Source organism: Bufo gargarizans, chromosome 1 (genome assembly GCF_014858855.1).
Source record: "Bufo gargarizans isolate SCDJY-AF-19 chromosome 1, ASM1485885v1, whole genome shotgun sequence".
Classification (NCBI taxonomy): Eukaryota; Metazoa; Chordata; class Amphibia; order Anura; family Bufonidae; genus Bufo; species Bufo gargarizans.
This window is the reverse complement of record NC_058080.1, coordinates 286,962,938-286,988,496: the sequence shown is the minus strand read 5'-3', so window position 1 is coordinate 286,988,496 and position 25,559 is coordinate 286,962,938. Positions and strand designations below refer to the sequence as shown.

Sequence of the window (25,559 nt, the reverse complement as noted above, 5' to 3'; positions counted from 1 at the left end):
TGTAACTGCACTGGACTGTTTAAAGGGCATCTGTCAGCAGACTTGTACCTATGACACCGGCTGACCTGTTACATGTGCACTTGGCAGCTGAAGACATCTGTGTTGGTCCCATGTTCATATGTGCCCACATTGCTGAGAAAAATTATGTTTTAATATATGCAAATGAGCCTCTATGAGCAATGGGGCTGTTGCCATTGCACCTAGAGGCTCCACTCTCCCTGCAACTGCTAAACCCGCTGCACTTTAATTGACAGGACCAGGCATGATGACGTTTACACTACCTGGCCCTGTCAATCGAAGTGCAGAGGGCATGGCAGTTGCAGAGAGAGCAGAGCCTCTAGGTGCAATGGCAACACTCTCGTTGCTCTTGGAGGCTCATTTTCATATATTAAAACATCATTTTTTCCCAGCCATGCAGGTACATATGAACATGGGGCCAACACAGATGTCTTCAGCTGCCAAGCGCACATGTAACTGGTCAGCCAGTTTTACAGGTACAAATCTTCTGACAGATGCCCTTTAATATCTCCAGATAATTAGCACTTGAAGCATTTTTTGAGAAGTGTTTTCTTTAAAAAGAAACAGTGTATTGTGTTTTTTTTTTCAGTTTTTGCTGTGCATTAATGCACCATTTTTCTGCTGCACCACTACCAACACACATGCACATGCTCTAATAGGTCAACGATTAAAATTTATAAAAAAATGTATTAACTGAACCTAATTTTTTTTCTTTAAGAAGAAAGACAGACTAGTTTATTGAAAAAACAGCATACCTTGTGTAAATGAAGTGAGGAGTAACCCAGGTTTTAGTTTGTTTTCCAAACAGCCATGTGTGGGCCCACTTAAAATTTCATAGGTAAGTTGCTTGTCATCGGTGTCTGGATCTATGGTCATTAGTTCCTTCTTTGTAATGTAATTGGAAGCCTGGAAATAATCCAAATATTGCTGATTCTCACAAGTGAGATTACATTAAAATACATGTTGGACGCAGAAAGCTTTGCATTGCAGAAAAATAATATCAACACCCATTGATACAGAAAGATGATACATGAATTATAACACCTATTGTGTTTTTAAAGAAACACTACAAGAGCAGTAATGTGTCCCTTAAAGCCTCATGCACACGACCGTTCCGTTTTTTGCGGAACGGAACAGGCGGCCCATTGTAGAAATGCCTATTCTTGTCCTCAAAACGGACAAGAATAGGACATGTTCTATTTTTTTTGAGGGGCCACGGAACGGAGCAACAGATGCGGACAGGAACAACGGCCGTGTGCACGAGGCCTTATTCAACTCTTTTTCCTACAGTGTCTCATGTGTCTAATCAAAATTGTTCCTAGACATAAAGAATTCTCCTGTATGTATTGTAGGTGATCAGCCATTTCCTATCCAGCTTCTAACAAGCCAATGTATCTATGGATATAAGGAAACTTGCTGCAGAAGGAGCTTTTGCTCTACATCTCGGTTGGCATTAAGAGACCAGGGACGTCTAGATCAGCATATTAGGGCTCATGCACGCAAACGTATTTTCTTTCTGTGTTCATTCCGTTTTCTTTGCGGACTGTATGTGAAAGCATTCATTTCATTGGGTCAGCAAAAAAATAATAATACGGAGTTACTCCGTGTGCATACGTTTCCGTATGTCCGTTCCGCAAAAAATAGAACATGTCCTATTATTATTATTCTATTAGGGGCCAGCTGTTCCATTCTGCAAAATACGGAATGCACACGGCATGAGGCCTAACTCTACAAGGATGTCCCTGAATGCCCTTGCAAAATTAGCAGCTCATGTGATCTTAGCAGAGCCAGATCAGCAATAGGACCAACTGCCTTGTTAAAGTCTGCAGGTGCTATATCGCCTGTAAATAACACAAATTACAGGTCCCATTTTCAAGCCCGCCCCCATAACCCATACCTCTCTTATATCAAAATGGCCATTATGGAGAGGGACATAATTAAAAAAAAATCTATTCCAGTTGCACTTTGTGCTATTAAAAAAAAGTTTCAAAGACACATCTACAAAAAAAATGCATCTGGTCAGGAAGGGTGGGAGTAAATGGCCTTATTTTGAACTACTCAATAGGGTTTTCCCACAATACAAACGTATTCCCTTAGGAAACGGTATAAGTATCTAAAGGCAAGTATCCAACCAGTATCTGATTGGTACTGATCAGATATTTAAGGGCACTTTACACAGGCCAAGAATCCGCCAGATAATCATTAACGAGTGTTCATAGGAACACTCATTAGTAGTGTTGAGCGAACTTGTGTTTTAAGTACGGCATCTAAAGTTCGGGTTTAGGTTATCGAAGTATTCCGTTATGGTCCGTGGTAGCAGAATCCTTAACGGGATACTTCGATAACCCGAACCCAAACTTTAGACGCTGAACTTAAAACACAAGTTCGCTCAACACTACTCATTAGCGATTACCTGGTGCTGAAAAGGTGCCACTGATTACACGATGAACGAGCAAAACTTTCAATCACCTGCAATGACCTAGAGTTATCAATAGAAAAATGTATGATATTAGCCTATTAGAGATCGGGAATCACATTTGTCCAGTGTTCATAAGCAACCAAAATTACAGTGCATTTAGAAAGTGTTCAGGCCCTTTTATTTTTTTCACATTCTATTATGTTGCGGCCTTGTGCTAAAATAAAAAAAACAAGCCCTTAAGTCACTCCTGTGTTGACCTGGCTGAGTGCTTAGGGTCATTGTCTTGTAGGAAAGTTAACCTTGGCCCAGTCTGATGGTATTGGGTAGGCGATGAGCGGTGCCTCGTCTCCTCCAGACACTTAGATTTAAAGGGGTTATCCAAGACTATAAAAATGTCTCCCATATGCCGGGGCCCTCTCACGCTCAATATACTTACCTGGCTCCCCGCCCCCTGAACCACTCCTGGTACCCGCACCGCCACTGCAGCTTCTCCCTGTGAGCGGATGAAAACATCCAGTGTCGGAGGGGAGCAGTCAATGGCAAGCGGGGACAGGGACTAGCCTCCCTACCGTCACCCGCGATACTAGGGAGGCTCATCCAATCTTGGTTTTGTCAGACCAAAGAGTCTTGTTTCTCACAGTCTGTGAGTCTTTTAGGTGCTTTTCCGCAAACTGCAGACGGGCTTTCATAAGTCCTTTACTGCTACAAAGCCCAGACTGATGAAGTTCTGCAATGACTGACCTTCTGGAAGTTTGTCTCATCTGCACACAGGATCTTGGGAGCTCAGCCAGAATGACCATTGGGTTATTTGTCACCTCTCACCTCTCTACCAAGGCCTTTCTCCCCCCAATTACTTATTTTGATAAGGCAGCCAGCTCTAGGAAGAGTCCTGGTTGTTCCATACTTCTTCAGTTTAAAAATAATGGAGGCCACTGTGCTCTTAGAAACTTTCAGTGCAGCAGAATTTGTTTTGTACCCATCTTCAGATCTTTCACACAAAACTGTCTCTGAGCACTACATGCAGTTCTTTCCTTCTCATGGCTTGTTTTTTTCTCTGAAATGAATTGTCAGCTGGGAGGCCTTATATAGACAGAGGTGTACCTTTCCAAATCATGTCCAGTCGGCTAAATTTACCACAGGTGGACTTCAATCAAAGCACAGAAACATCTCAAAGATGATCAAGAAAAATGGGAAGCCCCCAGAGTTAAATTTCAAGTGTCATAGCAAAGGGTCTGAATACTTTTCTTTTCCCTTTTAATAAATTTGCAAAGATTTCTAAAATTCTGTTTTCCCTTTCTCATTATGGGGTATTGAGTATAGATGGAAGGGGGAAAACTAGATTTTTTTTTATTTTAACACAACAAAATGTAAAAAAAAAAAAAAAAAAAGTGAAAGGATCTGAAGACTTTCAGAATGCGCTCTTAAACCAAGCAAGCAACCTAAAGCACATTTTCAAGACTCCTCTAAGTTCATGAAATGAACACCAAAGTCAGTCACGATTCTAAGAGTTAGCCAATGTTACCTTTCCATCCATGTATTCCAACCACTGAAGTCCTAAATTGGTAATGATTCTTGGTGTCCCATCATCAACTGGAAGGATATCTACTTTAAATCTCTGAGGCGCTGCAGTAACAATCTGTAACCGCAAGGTAATAAAACAATTTAAGATTCCTGCATACATTGCAATAACAAATATCCATTTTGACAATACTGATTAAAGTGGATAGCAGGATAGCAGTGAATCCACTTTGCAACCAATAGTCACAGAGTCTGCACATGTTTCATTCATGCCTATAGTATATCATTACATTGATGAAATAGTTTTTGCAATGTAATAATAATAATAATCTTTATTTATATAGCGCCAACATATTTTGCAGCGCAATGTATTTTCTGATTTGTTTTGGTAATAATCTACCCAATCTTCCCCTTATCACTCTATATTATGCAGAGGTGTAACTAGAGCCCCACAGAAACAATTTTAATGTGCAACCCTCATTCCTGCAGCTAGTCAAGAGTGCTCTTTCAGACCAAGCCAGGCATCCACTTCTTCTGTTTCCAACACATATATGCTGTATATCATGCCACTGTATTTACTGTCACTGTATATAATGTCATTGTATAATACCGTTGAGGGGACCCTGACAATAAAATCTTTCAGTCCTCCTCCCGGGGGAGGCCCTGTAACAACTGCTTTCACTATAGCTAGGCCCTGCATTCATCGGTTGCTTCCTAAAGCTGGGCATATGTACGAAGTAGTTGTTGGCTGCAAGCTACTTTTGCTGACCCCACCATAACCTAGGAGTCTTGGCTAAAATTTTAATGTGGTGAAGGGATAAAGCTCATCTCTAACAGCAACAAATGTTAAAATCAACATCCTGAGCCCCATACCCAGATAGCCAGCCATATCTTAAGGAGGAGTCTTACACAGATAAGATTTGGGAAATATACTACTGAGCACCTACGCCAGACTTCTGTATTTTACTATTCTGTTAGATGCCAACTTCCGCTCTTAAGGCTAATTTCACACTAGCGGTAAAGAGATCTGACGGGCTGTTCCGACAAGGAACAGACCGCCAGAGCTCTCTGGATCCGGCATTGCTGCTCACTACCAGAATGTCTGCCGGCCCCATTAACTATAATGGGGAACAGCAGAGATCTGGCCGCAACCCGGCAAATATGCCATAATGTTTACTTGCCATTGTAACACAAAGCAGCTTACAGATCGAAGACCACTGAAATCAGCAGTGAATGTATGACTGATAAAAGGTTCACATTCTAAATGGCATACCTCTTTCCCTCCATCTTCTACAATAAAGAAAGGGTTAGTTCCATCTGATACGGTGAAGGAGAATCGGTCCTTTAGAGTATTACTTCCGTCATGATTGTAGCTGATACGATTCTGGTAGATGTCATCCATTGTGAAGGTAAACGTCTGGCGGTAGCTCTGACCATTGGTGCTGCGCTCAATCACTCCATAACGAGGTGGCTGGACAATGGTGAACGTAATGGATTCTGCCTGTTTCAGATATGACAGTAATACTGTATGGCTTAACTGACTAATCGCCAAGAGACCTCAAGGCTATTTTCATACAGGCTTTGTGCTAAATTATACAATCTTATTAGTTTAAAAACATATGGTTATGTAACTGGTCCAACCTCCAAAAACCCCACAAACTAAAGCAGGCATGCTCAACCTGCAGCCCTCCAGCTGTTGCAAAACTACAACTCCCATAATTCCCTGACAGCCTACACCTATCAGCCTACAGAAGGGCATGCCGGGAGTTGTAGTTTTACAACAGCTGGAGGGCCGCAGGTTGAGCAACCCTGCACTAAAGCAGGTGAACTGAAGATCCTCATACCTCAGTGTCAGCATCAATAGCTTTCAACTCAAATTCTGTAATGGTTTTTCGAACACCTTCTTGCACCCTCATTCCTGTATTCTGCACCATAGGTAAAGAGTCGTCCACTTTATTGATGGTTATATAAAAGGTCTGAGATACCTAATAAACAAACGATATTAGGGAGATAGTATGGACACCACCAGCAGATAAAAAACCTTATTGATGTTTATAAGCAGGAAAAGTAATACATAAGAGGAAAGATTCTGGTGAACTTGTTTTCTTTGCAGATGCAGTTTTTTCATACGTGAAATCACAATGGTTGTGATAGAAGGCTTTGTTTGCGTCATACTTTGGCTCTCTGCTGCCAAGATATGCAACGGTATTCAAATGTAGCCCTCAGCAAATCCATTCACTTACAAGAGGCAAACAAAAGTCCAAAAGGGGATTAAAGGGGTTGTCTTACTTTAGAAAATGGCTTTATCATGTAGACAAAGCTAATACAAGGCACTTACTAATATAACGTGATTATCCATATTGTCGCCCTTTACTGGACAAATTTATTTTTCCATCACATTATACACTGCTTGTGTCCATGGTTACGACCACCCTGCAATCCAACAGCGGTGGCCGTGATTGCACACTATAGGAAAAAGTGCACTCCTATGGTCCCAGCCACCAGAAAGGCCAGCGCTTTTTCCTGGAGTGTACAAGCACGACCACCGCTGCTGGATTACAGGGTGGTCCTAACCATGGAAATGAGCAGTGTATAATGTGCTGAAAAAATTAATCCAGCCAGCAAAGGCGGCAATATGGACATTCCCAATACATTAGTAAATGCATTGTATTAACTTTTTCTTCATGATAACTGCCATTTGCTGAAGTGACACAACACCTTTAAACTGTGGGCTCAGTTTAGCCTGATTTCCATCTGTATACATCATTTTTGGGGGGACAACAACAAAGTACAAAGTTTATCCTTAGACTCCATTTGCTTCATTAAAGTGAACAGATCCGCTGTGAGAAATGTTTGAATAACGTTTTTGAGTATCCAGAAATGTAACATTAAAGGGCATCTGTCAGCAGATTTGTACCTATGACACCGGCTGACCTGTTCCATGTGCGCTTGGCAGCTGAAGACATCTGTGTTGGTCCTATGTTCATATGTGTCCGCATTGCTGAGAAATATGATGTTTATATGCAAATGAGCGGCTAGGAGCAATGGGGCTGTTAACGTCACACTTAGGCCTCATGCACACGACCGTGAAAAAAAACCAGCTGTTAAAAACGGACACACTGTCAGTTTTTCATGGCCATTTTGCATTAGAGTGTGCATCCATTTTCTGGCCATGTGTCCGTTTTTAATGTCCAACATGAAAAACTGATGAATTTGACCCACCCTTCTGGGAACACCCACAGGACAGCAACAATAATGTCCCCCATACTGTAGGAATTTTTTTTATATTTTTTTTGCTGCCCCTTAGCTTTAATAATGCCCCCATGTAGGCCCCCAGCTAAATAAATGTCCCCCACAGTGTATATAATTTTTTTTATAGTGTCCCCAGCTTTTATAATGCCCCCAGCTAAATAAATGTCCCCCAGCTTTAATATTGCCCCCAATGTAGGGCCCAATCTTAAATAATGTCCCCCATAGTGTGTTTCTTTTTTTTTTTTAGGGCCCCCAGCTTTATGTCCCCCATGGTTTATATAATGACCCCATAGTGTCCTGCAGTCCAAAAAAAAAAAACACAAGCCCTCACCTTATCCACTTGCTTGCGCTGCAGCAGTCTCTTCTCTCTTCACAGAACGGGACCTGCCGAAGGTGCGCGATGACGTCACTGAGCACTCCCACGTGGTTATGTCACCACGCAGATCGCAGGTCCTTCTCAATGAAGAGAGAAGAGACTGCCGCACCACGAGCAAGTGGATGAGGTGAGTATATTTTTTTAACCTCTAAATGGCCTGTGTACCCGTTTTTAACAGTCGTTAGACGGGTGCACTCCTGTCAATCGGCCGTTAAAAACGGTCCCATTGATTTTAATGGGGTCCATTTGGCCGTGAAAACTGCCAAAAATAGGACATGTCCTATTTTTGGACGAACACTATTCACCCTTAGACGGCCATCACACGGCCATTTTTCACTGTCGTGTGCATGTAGCCTTAGAGGCTCTGCTCTCTCTGCAACTGCCGCACCCTCTCACCTTTAATTGACTTTAGGAGACTTCAGGGCCAGGCATGATAACATTTACACTGTCTGGCCCTGTCAATCAAAGTGCAGAGGGCGCGGCAGTTGCAGAGAGAGCAGAGTCTATAGGTGTAATAGCAACGTCCCTGTTGCTCCTAGAAGCTCATTCGCATATATTAAAACATCATATTTCTCAGCAATGCGGACACATATGACCATAGGACCAACACAGATACCTTCAGCTGCCAAGCGCACATGTAACAGGTCAGCCGGTGTCATAGGTACATCTGCTGACAGATGCCCTTTAAGATCCTGGACCCAAGTGCAAAATCTTTAACAGGGTCCCCACCTACCATGTTGCAGAATGATCTTTGGGCCCCCTCAGGTTCTGTAGCTTCCTCTAAACCATCTATAGCTACCTGCCTGAACGTATCCATTTAGCAGAAAGCTCAGTAGAGGGCTAAAATAAGATGTGCACAGCCCCTAAGCGCAGTGGAAATCTCTATTTCTTGCTAATACTATCATCTGACACTTTTCACACCAAGCAGTACAATACTAAAACTATAATATTGGCTATAATTGACAAGGTAATGAACCAAACAGGCAGAAGAATATTCAAATCTGACTGAAGCTGTACTAGCAGATAGCAAGTAACATCCATAGAAATCTATTTATTTCCAGTTCTGTATCTTCTTGTGTGCTGATCCTTCCAACTATTACCTTTTTTTTTTACAAAAGAAAAGGCTCAAAATGAAATAACAAAAAAAAAAATCTAGCGGAATAAAGGCACATCAAAAAGAGACTCATTTCCTCTGTATGTTGAAAAAGAAGAGCACTCTTGGCTGTAGGCATTAGAGGAGATTAATCTGTGCAGCCAAATAAGCAATGATGAGACCCAGCAACAGTGGAACTGTAAAGACAATATGTGCGCCTTGGGAAATCTGCCTTAGGCCTATTGTTTACCTCAAAGCAGGCACAAATGTCCTGTAAACGGAGAACCTGACAAAACCAAAAATTCTTCTACCTCATTGACTCCATCTGAGACGGTGAAGGTAAAGTCATCGGCATGTTTTTCATCAGCGCTAGTGTGAATGTATTGAATACTTCGCGACTCCAGATCTGCCTGGCTGAAGCTGCTAATTTTTATGCCTGGAAAAAAAGGAGAAATAAATCAACCATGAATTCCTGCTGTCAATCTTTTTTTCATTATAAAACCATGTACAATACCTCGCACATAATAAGCACAGAGATAAGAAATCAATATATAGCTTGTAAAATGCATTCACAATGTAATACCACAACTTAGCTCAGACCCAAATCTCAGGTATTTGCATACAGACACTTTTTCCTGCATTTCTATACCGCTGACGACCTAATGTGTATGGGGAGCTCCCAACTCTCCCCCAACAGATGACGTCGAAGGAGAGAAGGATTGACTGCATTTTTTCACCCGATTCCTTTGTTCTCACAGTAGTTAAAGAGTAACTAAACTTTTACACAAGCTGCTTTTAAACTCTTCTAAATGGCCCCAAAATAATTTTTGTAATATACTTTATTAATGAATTATGTTGTTTTGCAACTTAAAAAGGTATCCAAAGTTCATGATAGTACCGCTTCTTAAAATCCACATTCCCATACAGCACTGGCTTGTCAGCGCTATGCGGTGTACGGATTTCTGCTGCTGTACAGATCTCCTGCCTGCGCTCCCCCCAAAGCTATTTCCGGCACAGCACATTGGTACCCTGTGTCCTGTACCATGTGCTCTGCCATGTTTTAGCTGATCGGAGCAGGCTCCTGCCCGTGCCCATGCTCCTCTCAGCTCAAGGCTCTCTATACCACACTGGTACGGTACCTTTTTAAGTTGCAAAACAACATAATTCATTAATAAAGTATAATACAAACATTATTTGGGGGCTATTTAGAAACTTGTATAAAATTTTAGTTACTCATTAAGCCATCTCTACCAGAAGTGTCTGGCAGCAGCTTTTTCCTCTCGATGAATAAACATACATGTTTTCCACAACCAAACGTGTAAATGTATGGGGGAATCAGGAGAGACAGCCCCGACAGTCATCCGTCTGTTTGGCTGGCAGATATCGAATGTGTATGTCTGGCTTTAGGGTCACACATTTTTATGGTATTTTTGTGGTACTTTTAAGGATTTGAGTTTGTTTTTTTTTTTTGCTCAAAATGTATGCGAATTACTAAAAGTAGTGCATACATGCATTTTTTTCATGTGGTGTTTTTTCAACTGTGGCACATTTTTGAGAAATCTGAAACAGCTTTTCTTTTTTCTTCACATTTTCTTTCAAATTTAGAATTTGATTTAATCATTTTCCACTAAATAAACTTTCAAGATAATTTTCTGTTAAAAGCAACATAAAGGTTGTGAAAGTTAACAGATACAAACATTCCCTACATACCTCCCTGAAAGAGGAAATACTAGTAATATATGAGAAGGGCGGGGGACAGCAGTCACAGTAAGGATTTATTTTGTGACTGTGGCAAGGAACAGAACATGTGCCTGATTATAATGCAGACTTTTAAGCTTAAAGTAGTTGTCTCACCTCCAATATTGGTGGCATATTGCTAGGATATGCCGCCAATGGCATATAGGTGCAGATCCCACCTCTGGGAACCGCACCTATCTCTAAAACGAAGCATCCAAAGAGAATGAGGGTGCACTGCACATGCGTGACCGCCCTCCATTCATTTGTATGGGAGTGCTGAAAATAGCTCAATGCTGGATCAGCTATTTCCGGCAGTTCCATAGAAGTGTATAAAGCGGTGGACGCATTTGCGCAGTGTGCTCTCCTTCTATGGGACTTCCTGAAACAGCCGAGCACATGGCTCTGCATTTTTGGCGCTCCCATAGAAATATATTAAGGGTGGTCATGCATAGGTAGGGCACTCTCCTGGACTTTTGGCGCTCCGTTCTAGAGATAGTTGTGGGTCCCAGGAGCAGGCCCAGACCTATCTGACATTAGTTACATATCCTAGTGATATGCCCCCAATATTTGAGGTGAGACAACCCCTTTAAAGGGTAACTGTCATGTTTTCATCAAAAAAATCAATTTTAGCATATGTTACTGCTGCAGTAGCATTATGCATAAAACAATCTGTAGTTTCTTCACATTCCACTGTTTTCCTTGAGTTTTCCCCTTAGTGACAGCTGTTTAAACATGTACAATATGAGGACCTTCTCAAGATGGCTCCTCTGCCAGTTCTCTGAGGCCAAAACTGCTTTCCCTCACTTCCCATACACACTTGCTGTAGCCAGCAGCTCCCTGCCAGCCAATCATATTGGATTACTGAGAAACACACCTCCTCACTCTGAAGCCTAATGCAGGCATACAGTGTGAAGGACTGCCCCTCTGTCTTCTGTCTACACTAAAAGGAAGACAGACAAAGTCCAAGCAACGGTCTTTTAAGGGAGCAGTGGAAATGGACAGAGGACATTAATGAAAGCTGTTATTATGAGGTAATTACAGATCTTTTGACAATCATTGACACACTAAGGCTACTTTCACACTGGCGTTTTGGTTTCCATTTGTAAGATCCGTTCAGGGATCTCACAAAACTGATCAGTTTTGCCCTTAATGCATTCTGAATGGATAAGGATCCGCTCAGACTGCATCAGTTTGGCCTGCATTCCTCTTTGGAGGTGGACACCAAAACTCTGCTTGCAACGTTTTGGTGTCCATTTGCCGAAACTGAGCCAAACGGATCTGCCCTGACACACAATGTAAGTCAATGGGGACAGATCAGTTTTCACTGACACAATATTGCACAATAGAAAACGGATCTGTCCCCCATTGACTTTCAAGAGTATTCAAGACGGATCAGTTTTGGCTATGTTAAAGATAATACAAACTGCTCTGTTCTGAACAGATGCATGCAGTTGTATTATCTGAACGGAGGCGTTTGTGCAGATCCATGACGGATCCGCACCAAACGCGATTGTGAAAGTAGCCTAACTCAGGTATACATGTCTAGCTCTAATAAACTAGCAAATAAAAATAATATGACAGTTACCCTTTAAAGCTTCATGTACTCAACTGTGTCTATAGTTCAGTCTGCAAACAAGAGATCCACAGAATACTAATACCTTTCATGTGCATTACATATTTTTCTTGCTCCCATCAGTAGAAAGGGCTATTCTAGTCTGCAAAATGGGCAAGAATAGGACATGCTCTATCATTTCTGGAGCAGCCACAGGGATCCGCAATAAAACATGGATGTGTTTAGAAATGAAAAAGTCTGTGACTGCCAAAAATGTGGATAGCAGACAGATGAAAAATATAGTCATGTACCTTCAAGGAGCCCAATAGTAGATTTTAAATCACAGTTAAAAGTGTCAAATATGTGTTTTACAGTCTTCAAATATTGCATCTAAATAAGATACTGCCATCTATAAGATTCACTTGAAGTGTGGATGTTAGCAAACATAATTAACTTGAATCCCTTTATGCTGACGTACTGAATTACCTGTCTGTACAGAATCACTGTTCTGTATTACAAACAATTCGGATAATCGGAAATCAGATGCCCTTACACAAACATTCCTTCCAATGTCACAGACAATCTAGGAGATGTTAGTAGTGGTCCAGTACCTGGGGAGCTTATGTGCTCCAGATGCCCAAGGCTAGGTTGCCTATTGATGCGGAAGAGTAGTTCTCTGGGCTCACTGTCTCGATCTGTAGCTGAAAGTTGCTGTGTAGTGATTTTCTTCCAAGTATTCTCATCCAAGGTGAGACCTTTGTTGGCAGTAATTGATGGCGGCAGTCTGTCTTCTAAAAGGCAAGCAGAACAACATTGCTATAAACAGTAGGATTTCTACAACAGGCATGTGTTTTCCCACATGGCGAAAATTACAGATTTTACAGCAAGATTTATTAAAATGACAGAAACACAGTACACTTACCTAATATACTAATATAGAATGGCTGGTCAATCAGTGTATTCCCTTCTGAATCAACTAGATCAAATTTGAAAGAAAAACTTCCTCCTGATTCTCCTTTACTGTGCTTATACAGAATGTATCCTACAAAGAGAGGCAGGTTATAGAAATAGTACCATATAACTTAGACATTTTAGTTTTATTGTATAAGTTATGCTAAAGTTATTATCTACCTTTATTAACGTCCATCTGAGTAAAGCTGGTAACTGGTCCTTTAACAGAAATTGGCACCAAGTTATTATTCTTTGACATCTGTAATTGTCCCACAGCCGGATCTCTCTTGATGACGTATCTTAGCTTGGCATCATCTGAATCCATGTCAGTTCCCTTTAAATGCTGTTCAGTGATTGTAGCTGTTGAGCCTAGATAGAAATACATATGGAAACTGTCGTTAGAAAAAAGCAATAACTAGCTCCACACAAGAAGTGCTAATTATATATTATTATTATTATTATCAGTTTCAGAGTCCACGAGCTCCAGAGTGGTTTTAAAAAAACATTTGTTGCTAGCCAGCAATGAGATGAGAAGACCATCGTCATGCATGTTCATGCAATCGCATCCTGTAGCCCAAGGCAAAAGGGTCTGCCATTTGTTCATGCCACTCTGTGTAGATTCTTACCAGCTACAGTTGTGTCTACATTTAAAGTGGTTGCCCACCTTTGTTGTCTTCTTTTCAGATCTCTCCAGTATGGCCACACCCACAGTGGCGAGTATACTTACCTGAGCCCTGTTGCTGGGTTCCGACTCCATCGCTCCTCCTCGTGCCCTGCTGATGCCGTAGCTACTTACGTCAACATCTGGTATGATGCGAGTCACAATGACTGGCCACATCGTTGACGTGTCACCTCACTAGGCCATGTGACACATGACCAGCACAGCCAGTCATTGGTTGTGGTGGTAACGTGACTAAAGACAAACAGGATGTTGATGGGGGTAGCTACGAGGCCAGCGGTGCACGAGGAGGAGTGATAGAGCTGGAACCCAGCAGCGGGGATCAAGTAAATATGGATGTAGCAGAGTTAATAGTCACAGTCATAACTTCTTAACTAGATGTAATGACTCACCAAGTGTGTGTGTGTTAACTCTGCTGCATTTGCATAGACTTGCATAAGAGGGACTATCTGCCCATGCTGGGTGGACTGAAAAAAGGCACAAGAATGAAGAACCCCTTTAACCCTCTGCAAATGTCGTTGCTATCAAAACCCTTAGGCTGCAATTCACATCAAAACCACTGAGTGGTTACATATAGACCATATAGCATGAACACCTTCTAACAAAGAATCACAAAATCATGTCTTTCTTCAAAGCTGCCCATTTCACCTCCACTAACCTTGGAATATGTTGAGCCAAGAGGAAAGATAAGGACATGGGGCTGCTTCTATAGCACATACAATACGCTATAGTCAAAGTTATATGAGGCTTGGTTTACCATGGTTATTCCAATATTTGTACCATTCTTTAAGAACACAGAGTACGGACTGGTAAAACATTGCTAACATTTTATATTAAACTGTTAGCAAACCAAGCCTACTACGTTCCACCTGACTAATGATGATCCACCAGTTGAAATGGATGTAACCTGGAAGAATAATAAGCTTAAGGGCTCATGCACACGATCGTATGTATTTTGCGGTCCGCAAAACATGGATCAGCAAAAGATACGGATGACGTTCGTGTGCATTCAGTATTTTGCAGAACGGAACATCTGGCCCCTAATAGAAAAGACATGTTCTATTTTTTGCGCAACGGACATGCACACGGAGTAACTTCTGTTTCTTTTTCCCGGACCCACTGAAAATTCCCCCGGAAAGGACACGAAAAGAAAATACGTTTGCATGAGCCCTAATACAGACAATGTAGAAAGGTATATCCAATACAGTATCAGACTACCTATCAAACTATTCAGTATGTTCCATCATTCATTCATGAACACATGAGACAGCCAGGTATTACTTATATTATTTTACCACCTATATTCTCATAAGGCTAATGCCTATATGTATTACAGTACGTGCACTACTATTAGTAACAAGTAGAAATAGTTATGCTTCTATCAGTTTGACCCACCTTCCTCTATGCCATTCTTCTACCCGTTAGACATACCTGCTGAGATTTGTAGGCCTCTGTTTACAGCCAGCCTTGGTGGTTCCTTTGTCTGTGGCTCAATAGTAAACTGTAATCTTCCAGTATCAGTGTACCGACCGTCTGAGAGCGAGAACCTGAATTCATCTGAATGCGTAGCCCCAGTATCTGGTATGTATACAATCAACTCATCTAATATATCCTGATAAGTAAAAGAGGAGCCTTGGGCCAGGATCCTTCCATTATCCAATGGCTCAGAGTAGAATTGCCTCCTGCGTAAAAGTCCTATGGGAATGCACTTGAAATATTATCTGATAGCATATATACATTTATGAAAAAGACACAATCTATGTTTTAAACACTAAATCACACTAAAACGAATAAAAAATCATGTTTTTATAAGGCATCACTTTTGGACAATTGTTACTCATGCAGTGGAGCATAGAACATACATCATGTATAATGTAGGCCTAGTGTAGACCTTTTCTTTTCTGAGCCAGCCACCAATGTCTCAGGCTGTCAGCAATGAGTGCTTCGAACAGTCAAAAGGACCTGTCTTTGCTCGCAGGAGCTTTACAACAAAGAAAAGAGACGGTTTGGCAACTTTGCTGTTGCCATCTCAAGGATTTGACCAATTATCTGGAAAGAACATTTGGGCCAATTACCGGAAAGGAACATGTAAATGTGCCTGATCACTTCAGATGATTGTCAGGCGCCAAAACCCTTATGTGTCACCAGCACACTGTCCTACGTAGACAGGGATTTGCTGCCGACAAACAATGAAACTATATGATCGTAGTAATGATCGCCCATTGCCATATGGCACAGATCATTGGTGCATATAAATTCAGCTAACACGTGGGCAATAATCGGGAATGAACATTCCTCATTCCTGAACATTGCCAGCTCTCTTGGGCTGTGTAAAATTGCCATTTTATCCCATCAAGAATTGTAAGACATGTTGGTGTATGTAGCATTTGTGTATTCACATAGCACTAGATGCAAAACAAAATAGCATAAACAGGCACTTGTATCATGTAAGCTATAAAAAGAGTAGCAGTTTAGTAAGTAACTGGTTAATTCTGTAATTAGTAAAGGTAACAGTAACAATAATGGAAGTTTTCAGTGCATGTAGAGTTAGGGTCCATTCACACGTATCCGGATCCGCAATACTCCCAGCCGGCACCCCCATAGAAATGCCTATTCTTGCAGAATTGCGGAAAGGGTGTGGACAACACTTGCGGACGTGTGAATGAAGCCTTAAGGGGTTGATCTGGGGTTTTTATATTGATAGCCTATACTTAAGATAGTTCATCAATATCAGATAGGTGGGGGTCTGTCTCCTGGCATCCCTGCCAATCAGCTGTATCTCAGGTACCAGAACTGCACAGCTCTATCCCCTCTGTAGAGAACAGAGCCAGCTGCAATGCTGCGTGAATGGGAGTAGCGATGCAGTAACCAGTTCCATCGGCTACAGGGCTGTGTAGTTCCGGTGCCTATTTTTGGAACCAGAGCAACTGCAGAACATTTGATCGGCAGTTGTGCAGGATGTCAGACCCCTGCTGATCTGATATTGATGACCTTTCCTATAAATATAATGACTTTCATTTAATTTATGAAAAAATGTAAAATTTTGCCTGGGCCAGAGATATTAATGGTCTATCCTCAGGATCAGATTGGTGGGGGTCTGCCCCCCAGCGGTCAGCTGTTTTCGGTGCCCATAGCACCAGACGTTATACAGTATACAAGATCTGTGTAGTTTGTGGCTCAGGTGTACTGCAGCTCAGTTCCATTCACTTCCATACCCTGGCACAGCCACAACGCAGTGTACAGAGGTACCTGCTCCCAAGTTTACCACTTACCATGGGAAGGTGCTTTTGTGACAATGAAAACGAGCTCATTATCTGGTGTATCAATGTCCTGGACACTTAAGGAGGTATTCCTTATTACTGCTCCTGCATTATCATGGACACTTACAGGCAATACAAATATCTGGGGAGGTTCATCATTCTTGCTCTGTAATAAGAAAAGGAAACATGAGAGTTTATATTAAATCCATGTATGTGGACTTAATAGTTTCAATCACACAGGTTTCAAAGCAGCATTGTGACAAAAGACATTAAAGAGCATGTTAGCATGATCAACTCTATCAAACTGGTATTGCCTGGTAGGGTTGATCATGCTGAGTAAAACAATATATTTCTTTTGTGTGTATCTTAAATTGGTTTTCTAAGATTTTTTTAACTGATTGGTGTGGGCCTGACACCCAGGAACCCCGCTGATTAGCTGTTTTAGAAGGCACTGGCGCTTGCAGTAGTCCACAGCCTTGTCTCAGCTCACCAAGCCCAGCAACGTACATTGTATAGCGGCTGTGGTTGGTATTGCAGCTCAGCCCCATTCACTTCAAAGGGTTTGAGCTGCGCTTAGGCCATGTGACTGATAAACATCATGTTACTGGGATAGGCAAAGCTGCAAGAAAGCTGTATGGATACTGTGGGAACCCCACCGATCAGAGGATAGGTCATCAGTTTAAAAAAATAATAATCTAGGAAAACCCCTATAAGTGGCTCATGAGAAATGTGTACCAGTACTTTAATTTTTATGCAGCTGGAGTGCTGAGGGATGGGGGGAGAACTTAGAGCACTGCTATGCCCCTCTGTGCTCAGTAAATCCTTGATAACTTTTCTGGATAGCCTGTGGCCCGTCATACCGTCTCCATACATTCCCATTTAAATAATTTGTATGGCCGGCTTTAAGTGGGGATCCGCCAGGGTGAACAATAGAATTCCATTACTATACGTAGCAAACAGAAGGCAAAATTCCAATTGGCCAACATGTCTTCTCTACCAATGCACCTACTAAGAACTGAACACCACCTGTATTAGAATACCTACCTCTATGGTGATGGTGATATTGTGAATTTCAGACTGGCTCGATCCATCAGTCATAAAAAAACTAAAGTAGTCAACACTCGGCTCCACACTGTCATGGACACTCTGTACATAGTAGACGTAATTCTCTACGATGTCCTGAATTGAAAACGAAGATTCAGAGCCCTCCTGACCTCCTAGAGAAGTTCGGCCTCCTGTTTTAAAAGTTTGGCAAATAACATTTCATTCAATAATATATAGCTGTTATACACATGTATGTCCATGTCCTGTTATATAATGTAAACATATTCTGCAGCGCTCTGCTAGATTCGTCAGCACTCCCTGTCCCCATTGGGGCTCCCAGTCTAAATCCTTTATTTCATACATAGGAAGGAAGTCAAATAACTTGCAGTGTAGGAGGAAACTGAAGTACCTGGAGGAAATCCACACAAAGTATACAGTCAGTAACTCTGAATTTATGTCTGCCTGTATTAATTCATTGCTACAGGATGTATTCAGGAACAGACCACCATAGACACCTTATTTATCAGTCTCAGGCACTGTCACAGTCATGTCATACAATGCCATTATAACACTGTCTGAAGTAATAGAACATTCATCTAAGAAGTTTCTTTCCTACCAAGAATAACATAAACCCTAAATATCTATTATAATGAAAAGACCTATGAACAGAGACCTAGTGAACTGCTCTGTACAGACCTTTACATCTGCATCTCCACGCATACCGCTATACATGTGCTGTGCATATGAAAGATTCATGTCTACGTAACACTTTGTACACAGCTCAACGGTATATATTCACTACATGGCAGTGCTTGAGCAAAAAAAAAAAAAAAAACTAATAGGCACATAAGCCTGGCGTGTGCTATGTTAGTCTTGATATCCCCTGCACTGTCAGAGGATGCTTGTGCCTCATCCTAAATGACATGCATCCTCCAGGCGTTCATGTTCCTGACTATACCAGTTCATAGCTGGCAAAGATTTTAGTGATCATTTAAGCTAGAAAACTGGAATAAAAATGATGAGAAAAATGCCAGGGCTGATGACCCTGCCCACATCCCTTCCCCTTTTCAGGCAGTGAAAAAGCACAAATTGTGACTACAATGGTGTTTTAAAAAAGTTGAAAACGTAAAGTTTGCCAATTTTTTACACCAGTGTAGGGGGAAGAAAAATCTCCCCCATAAAGTGCATACCTAAAACCTAACAGAGAGAACATTACAAAGTTAAACCACTCTCCATATCTCTATGAATCAGCAACTATCGGTATATTAACCCTTTCAGCCAGTGTGATGTACCTCACAGTGGTTGAGGGCTTGTATGGAGCAAGCTGCCACATTGAGGCCGCTTCCTGTGTCGGCTGTATCATACAGCAGACAGGCCACAAAGACCGGGGATCAGCGATGACTATTAAATATAAAAATATTTTTCCAGCGCGGTGTACACCGTAATGGATACAAATAAAAACACGCAATTCATTTTTTGGTCACCTCATCCCCCCATAAAAATTGAATGACTGATCAAAAAGTTGTATGCACCCCAAAAACAGTAGCAAAAAAATGACAGTTCGTCCCGCAAAAAAAAAAAAACCTTCATACAGATCTGAGGATGGAAATCTAAAAAAGTTGTAAAGTTGTAGCTGTCAGAAAATGGCAATGCTAAGAAAATTTTGATTTTTTCAAAGCAAACAAAACAAAAAAAACGATACATTTGTTATCACCGTAATCGTACTGACCCGCAGAATAAGGACGTCATGTCACAGTGGACACCGTAATATCAAAACCCAAACAACCTTGTCAGAATTGTGGGTTTTTTGGCATTTTAACTCCTTGAAGATTTTATTCCCTGTTTTCCAATACAGGACATGGTAAATTAAATGCTGCCATTAAAAAATATAACTTAGGCCTCATGCACACGACCGTTGTGTGCATCCGTGGCCGTTGTGCCGCTTTCCGTTTTTTTTCGCGGATCCATTGACTTTCAATGGGTCCGTGGACAAATCGGAAAATGCACCGTTTGGCAGCCGCATCCGTGATCCGTGTTTCCTGGCCGTGAAAAAAATATGACCTGTCCTACTTTTTTCACGGCCAACGGTTCACGGACCCATTCAAGTCAATGGGTCCGTGAAAAAACACGGATGCACACAAGATTGTCATCCGTGTCCGTGATCCGTGTCCGTGATCCGTGTCCGTTTTTTCCTATCATTTCAATGGCAAACTTGACTTTGATTTTTTTTTCATTTTTCATGTCCGTGGATCCTCCAAAAATCAAGGAAGACCCACGGACGAAAAAACGGTCACGGATCACGGACCTACGGACCCCGTTTTTGCGGACCTTAAAAAAAAACGGTCGTGTGCATGAGGCCTTATCCCGCAAAACATAAGCCCTTATGTGCCTATATGAATGAAAAATTAAAAAGATTATGGCTACTGGAACGTGGGGAGGAAAAAATTAAAATGTATAAAAGGAAAAAGGGGTGTATGGCTTATCACTAGGATATGCCATTACTTACTAAATTGGTGGTTGCCCAACCTCTGAGACCCCCAAGCCTGACTGCAATGAAAGTATGGTGGACCTCTCAGCTTTTCTTCTAGACAGCACCCCTCCAGACCCAGCATTATGTGGGGAGCTGCAGCACAGCCGAATCAAGTGAAGTTGGGTGATTTGAAGTATATGCACAGCATTAGGTCAGGAGAGAGAACCTCTGACGGAGCTGCTGTGTTTACTAGTGCTGTCACCTCTGTGGTCTAGTGAACTTTGTGGGTTGCAGAACTTGCCACCCACCGATAAGTATGTGATGGCATACTGTAGCAATGAAGTAATCTGAAAAACACATATGTGAGGTCTAGAATCCCTTGGACATGCACACATATTACCTTTTTATGGGGTTTTATTCATTTTGAGTAATTCAGACGGAAAGTCAGATAACAGCTGACTTCCCAGAAAGGCAGCTATGCAGCAGTATAAAGTACTTCACCTCACAGAGCACATCCATCTTCACTCAGCTCATTCTAAACATTAGTACATGTCAAAGAAGGAATATACAGAATAGCCTGAGGTCAGTCTGAAGCAACCTCGTCTCATTCCTGCTACAACATCAGAATAGACATCCGATAATATAAGAGAATACACTTCAAACTACGACTTACCGTTCTTGATGTTCTCAAGGTAACCAAACCTTGGTCCAGTGACAACATGTATTTTTAGCCTTGGAACAAATGCTACAGATTCAAGAGGCAGTATATTACGTACAGATAGAGGAATTCTCCCTCCTTCTTCCACCTGTAAATTTATCAGAATCTTAAAATGTGTTTCAAAAATATTTTCATTGTCATATAACAAATGCTTAGCATAGTTTGTCAGATAGAGATAGAATGTAGACATTACAAGGAACATGTCATTTTGGAATATGATGGCTTACCTTGAGCATATGATGACGATGGCCTATCCTGAGGCCATCCATTTTACAAATCCTGCACAATCCCTAAAGTGGGCCAATGTATGTGTGTGTGTATATATATATATATATAGTGGCTTTATATTATATTAATTTAAAAGGAGTTTTCAAGGCTTCTGATATTCATGACCTATTCTCAGGATAGGTCATTAATATCCAATCGGTAAGTGTCTGACACCCCCCATACCCACTGATCAGCTGTTCCCTGCAGCCTCCAGCACCAGGACTAGCTTTCAGACGAATGTGTCCTGTGCGGAAATCACCCTCCGTGTGTGAGCGTGATTTCACGTTATGGACACGGCTCTTTTCCCAGGAGCACGCAGCATTATACTTATTTAGAATGCTGTGTCTCTGCGTGACCTTACTTCTACAGAATTCTACTGACATAATGTGGTGTCTCTTACATAATGTAGAAGTAAGGTCATGCAGAGACACACAACATTATAAATCATTAAAATGCTGTGTGCTCCAGTGAAACGAGCATGTCCATAATGGGAAATCACGCTCACACACAGAGCATGATTTCCGCACAAGACACGCTCGTCTGAAAGAGGCCTTAAATGGAGCAGGAAGCAGACAACTCTGATCAAAGTGTAATGACTGTGTGGGGCTACTACAGCTTGGCTTCTATGAATGGAAGCTGAGCTGCAGTCACCCGGCACAGCCACTACACTTTGAACTGAGCTGTCTGCTTGCTGCTCCATTCAAAGAGACTGCATGGAACCGCTGATCGGTGAGGGTGCAGATTGTTGTGTCCCTACTGATTGGATATTGATGACCCATCCTGAGAACAGATCAATATCAGGGACCTGGAAAAACCCTTTAGGTGCATGCAACCACAGGAAAATACATGGGATTAGATACTTTACTCTTGTCATTAGAACACTTACCGTTATGTGCTCACCAGACTGAATTACCGTAAGACTCCTACTGACTGGTGTAATGGTGATAGTAAATATCTGATTATCCAGACGGTCATTGTCCTCATTGTACACAGTGAAGTGGAACAGATCAGTGAGAGGCTGGCTGTCTATCTCTGATATTGTGGAATATCTACATTAGAAAAAGCTAAGTATTAGTCTTCTAATGCTCATTCATTTTCAGATTTTTTTCTCTAATCATTCTAAAAGATTTATTTAACCGTCATGATCATAATGAATATTTAATACTAAAAATACTGAGGATTTGCCATAAAAAGTTGTACAAGTTTTCATTGACTGCTTTCTGATACAGAGAAGGCAACTTACTTAATCTTCCTGTTGTTGATATCTTCCATTGTGAAAAAGGAGAACTCTGATAGCTCCTCGGCCACTTGTCCTGACTTGGCCTTTGTTAGAACACCATACATTGGCAGGGAGACCAGTTGGATTCTGATTTTAGAGTCCTGGGAATGACCATCCTGATCAGGAAAAATAAAGTCCATTATGCTGTGTTTGCACTGGGTCATACTACAAAGCGTGCACATGATAATCGGCCCTTTTTTTGTCACAGGGCACACTATAATATGAAACATCTACTATTTATCAGAGTTTAGAGGAAGAATGTGATCATCATCAACCATGAAGTCCTACTTTCCATACTAAGCATTCAGAGGCTCATTTATTAAGAACAGCGTTTTAGACGCCCTACTGTATATCTGCTCAAAGTTATGACGAGACGCAGACCTCCATATAACTTCGGAGCATCCAGCGCCAGTCTAAATGTAAGACAGCTTCCTAGCTAGCTCACATTTAGACCATTTCTACGCCTAAAACAGGCCGACCCGTCCCCTTCCCTGCCCACTTTTTTAGATCTGGCGTGAACAGGGAAAAGTCGCAGATTATGGCGAAACTAACCGTTGCAATGCAATCTATGCCTGAAATACTCAGAATATAGGCTTATTTCAGGATAATAAATGACCCCCCCCAGTTTCTTACATTTCATCTGGATCATGAATGAGCTAGTTCTCCTGTGTCATTTATAGAGAAGTCATCTCTGTCAGTCCATTAACCATTGAGTATTCATTAAGTGAAGGAGAGGTGCAGATTGTGACTTTTACTCTCTTTATGGAGCTTTACATGCGTTTTTATATGAAACTGTCTGCACTTGCCTGACTAAGGTAATGCACTGATTAATACCTACCGTAATTGGCAATCTCACAAGTGACAGCCACTGTAATTGTGAGGATTATTTGCATCAAATGTTTAAAAGATTGCATTACGCAGCAAGAGAATATGTAACATTCATTTTCAAATCACATGAAGAAGTAGTCCTATTTCTTCAAAGCCACAACCTCAAAAACAGCATCTTTTTCATAATGCAGCTACAAGTTAAGCAAGCTTAGCTGGCAAATCTCACTGCCAAGTCAACATCGTTATTCATAAAGAAAATGTACTTATGGAAGGCATGGAAGATACATCTCCTGTGAGTCTATGACATTCAGATGATGCTCACTTCTCCAAATGAAGCTAATGGTTCCTAGCGTGGCATTGTTTATCTGCAGAAATAGTCCTGTGACTATATAAAAATTCATAGCCGGCTTAAATCAAATCACATTGAGGGAGATTATCATGAGGGGATTTTGAAGGATTCTGAGTCGTCGTCATTTATGCCCAATTTATCAAATGTCGCACGATTTGCACCCGTTTGAGCCATTTCCTTCTGAGATCCGTTATTTTAGACGGAAAAAAAATGTCCTGTAAATAACGGATCTCAGACAGAAATGACTCAAACGGATACCAAAAGTGCATAACTCATGCTTAGGATGCATTTTTTTTCTTTGTTTTTCTGTTCTTCTCTCGGATCAGAAGAACGGAAAAAATAAGTGGTGATCTGTCTCAGTTTCAGAATAGTTTCTGATAGTTCCTTAGGGTTTTGACATCTTAGGTTACCATGGAGGAGAACTATAGTAAGGCTAAAACTTAATGACTTGGCAAATATTCATTGAGATTAAACTTCTATATTTCTTTAATATTAAAATAAAATGTAATTTACAATAAAAAAAAAAAAAGAAAAGAGAAATCACATACCGTGTAAGCAAGATTTGAGTTTGTAATGACAACAGAGCTTTTGCTAGGCACCGTAATAGACAACAGAGAACCGGGGACAAGGCGAGGACCATTGTCATTTGCCAACGTGACTATTACTTTCAGAAGAGTTGTGGTGGAAGTCACTCCATCAGTGACTGCAATCTCCATGCTGTCTTCCGTTGTTGCGGAGCCATCATGCACGTAATGCACAGCATTTCTGTTGATATCTTCATACGTAAATGAATCATCTGCCAAAAATTTCAACCGTTATCTGTAAGTGGAACAATTACAAGTATACTGGCACTAGGTTTTGCATGCAGTATTAAGAAATGTGTGAATCTAGGAGATCCCAAAATACCACAAATGGCAACAATTTTTCCAAACTGGCACATATGGTATACGGTACTTGGTGATACTAGCTAGGCATAGTAGACACATTTTTCTTGCTAATGTGTATGGTATGGTGTGATAGCATACACTAATATTAGTATACCCTAACATTTTCCATAAAAAAGGTGCATGTGTCATTCCCCCAACATGTGACCAGTTTGTATGTAAATGACACTTGTCTATATTGCTTGTCTACCTGAAGTCAATACCGTCTGTATGCCATCTTCAGATTTCATAAGGACACCAAAACGAGGCGGTTCCACCACTTCATATAACAGATCCTCTGGAGCTGTGTCCGTATCACTCACTGCAAGCTGCATTCCTACAAATGACAGATAACGGTGACTGGGGGTCTGAATCTCGGCACCACCACGGGCCAGCTGTCTGAAGGGGCATTGGTGCTCAAGTAAGCACTGTGCTCTCTGTTTCAGACCTGTGAGAATTCACAACCACCCCCTTAAAACACCTGATTGGCAATTTCGAAGTACTGGAATCTGGAGTGCGGAATTTGTAATTATAGGCAATTTCAGGATTCTTAAAATCTACATGAAAAAAATAACATTAAGTCCACAAAAAATTAAAGGGGTTTTACAAGTGTTTAATACTGATGACCTATCCTCAGGATATGTTATAAAGGTCGAGCACCGCACACCGTTTTTAATTGCCAGTGCCAGCAAGGACTTGTCAGTCGTAGCAAATTAATAGAAAATTGCGGCACATGGCTTTTCGTTTGCAGTTCAAGGCATTTTATTCATGTCACATCACACAGAATTCATGATCCAGTAATTTCTCAGAAGCGCAATTGATTATA

The 25,559-nt window shown here is 41.3% G+C and overlaps 1 protein-coding gene across 1 annotated transcript in view; it reads right to left on the bottom strand.

The window, feature by feature from the left end:
• Positions 1 to 25,559, bottom strand: part of FRAS1 (Fraser extracellular matrix complex subunit 1) — a 436,383-nt gene that overhangs the window by 67,984 nt on the left and 342,840 nt on the right. The window contains exons 37-52 of the mRNA XM_044304452.1: positions 24,945 to 25,070; positions 24,359 to 24,606; positions 22,598 to 22,749; positions 22,241 to 22,403; positions 21,043 to 21,175; positions 17,900 to 18,090; positions 16,868 to 17,021; positions 15,027 to 15,290; positions 13,097 to 13,285; positions 12,888 to 13,007; positions 12,577 to 12,756; positions 8,988 to 9,112; positions 5,800 to 5,940; positions 5,229 to 5,456; positions 3,960 to 4,073; positions 774 to 924 (exon numbers count right to left, since the gene is read on the bottom strand). Coding sequence (XP_044160387.1) covers positions 774 to 924; positions 3,960 to 4,073; positions 5,229 to 5,456; positions 5,800 to 5,940; positions 8,988 to 9,112; positions 12,577 to 12,756; positions 12,888 to 13,007; positions 13,097 to 13,285; positions 15,027 to 15,290; positions 16,868 to 17,021; positions 17,900 to 18,090; positions 21,043 to 21,175; positions 22,241 to 22,403; positions 22,598 to 22,749; positions 24,359 to 24,606; positions 24,945 to 25,070 — 2,679 coding nt within the window. The remainder of the gene's footprint in view (positions 1 to 773; positions 925 to 3,959; positions 4,074 to 5,228; positions 5,457 to 5,799; positions 5,941 to 8,987; positions 9,113 to 12,576; positions 12,757 to 12,887; positions 13,008 to 13,096; positions 13,286 to 15,026; positions 15,291 to 16,867; positions 17,022 to 17,899; positions 18,091 to 21,042; positions 21,176 to 22,240; positions 22,404 to 22,597; positions 22,750 to 24,358; positions 24,607 to 24,944; positions 25,071 to 25,559) is intronic.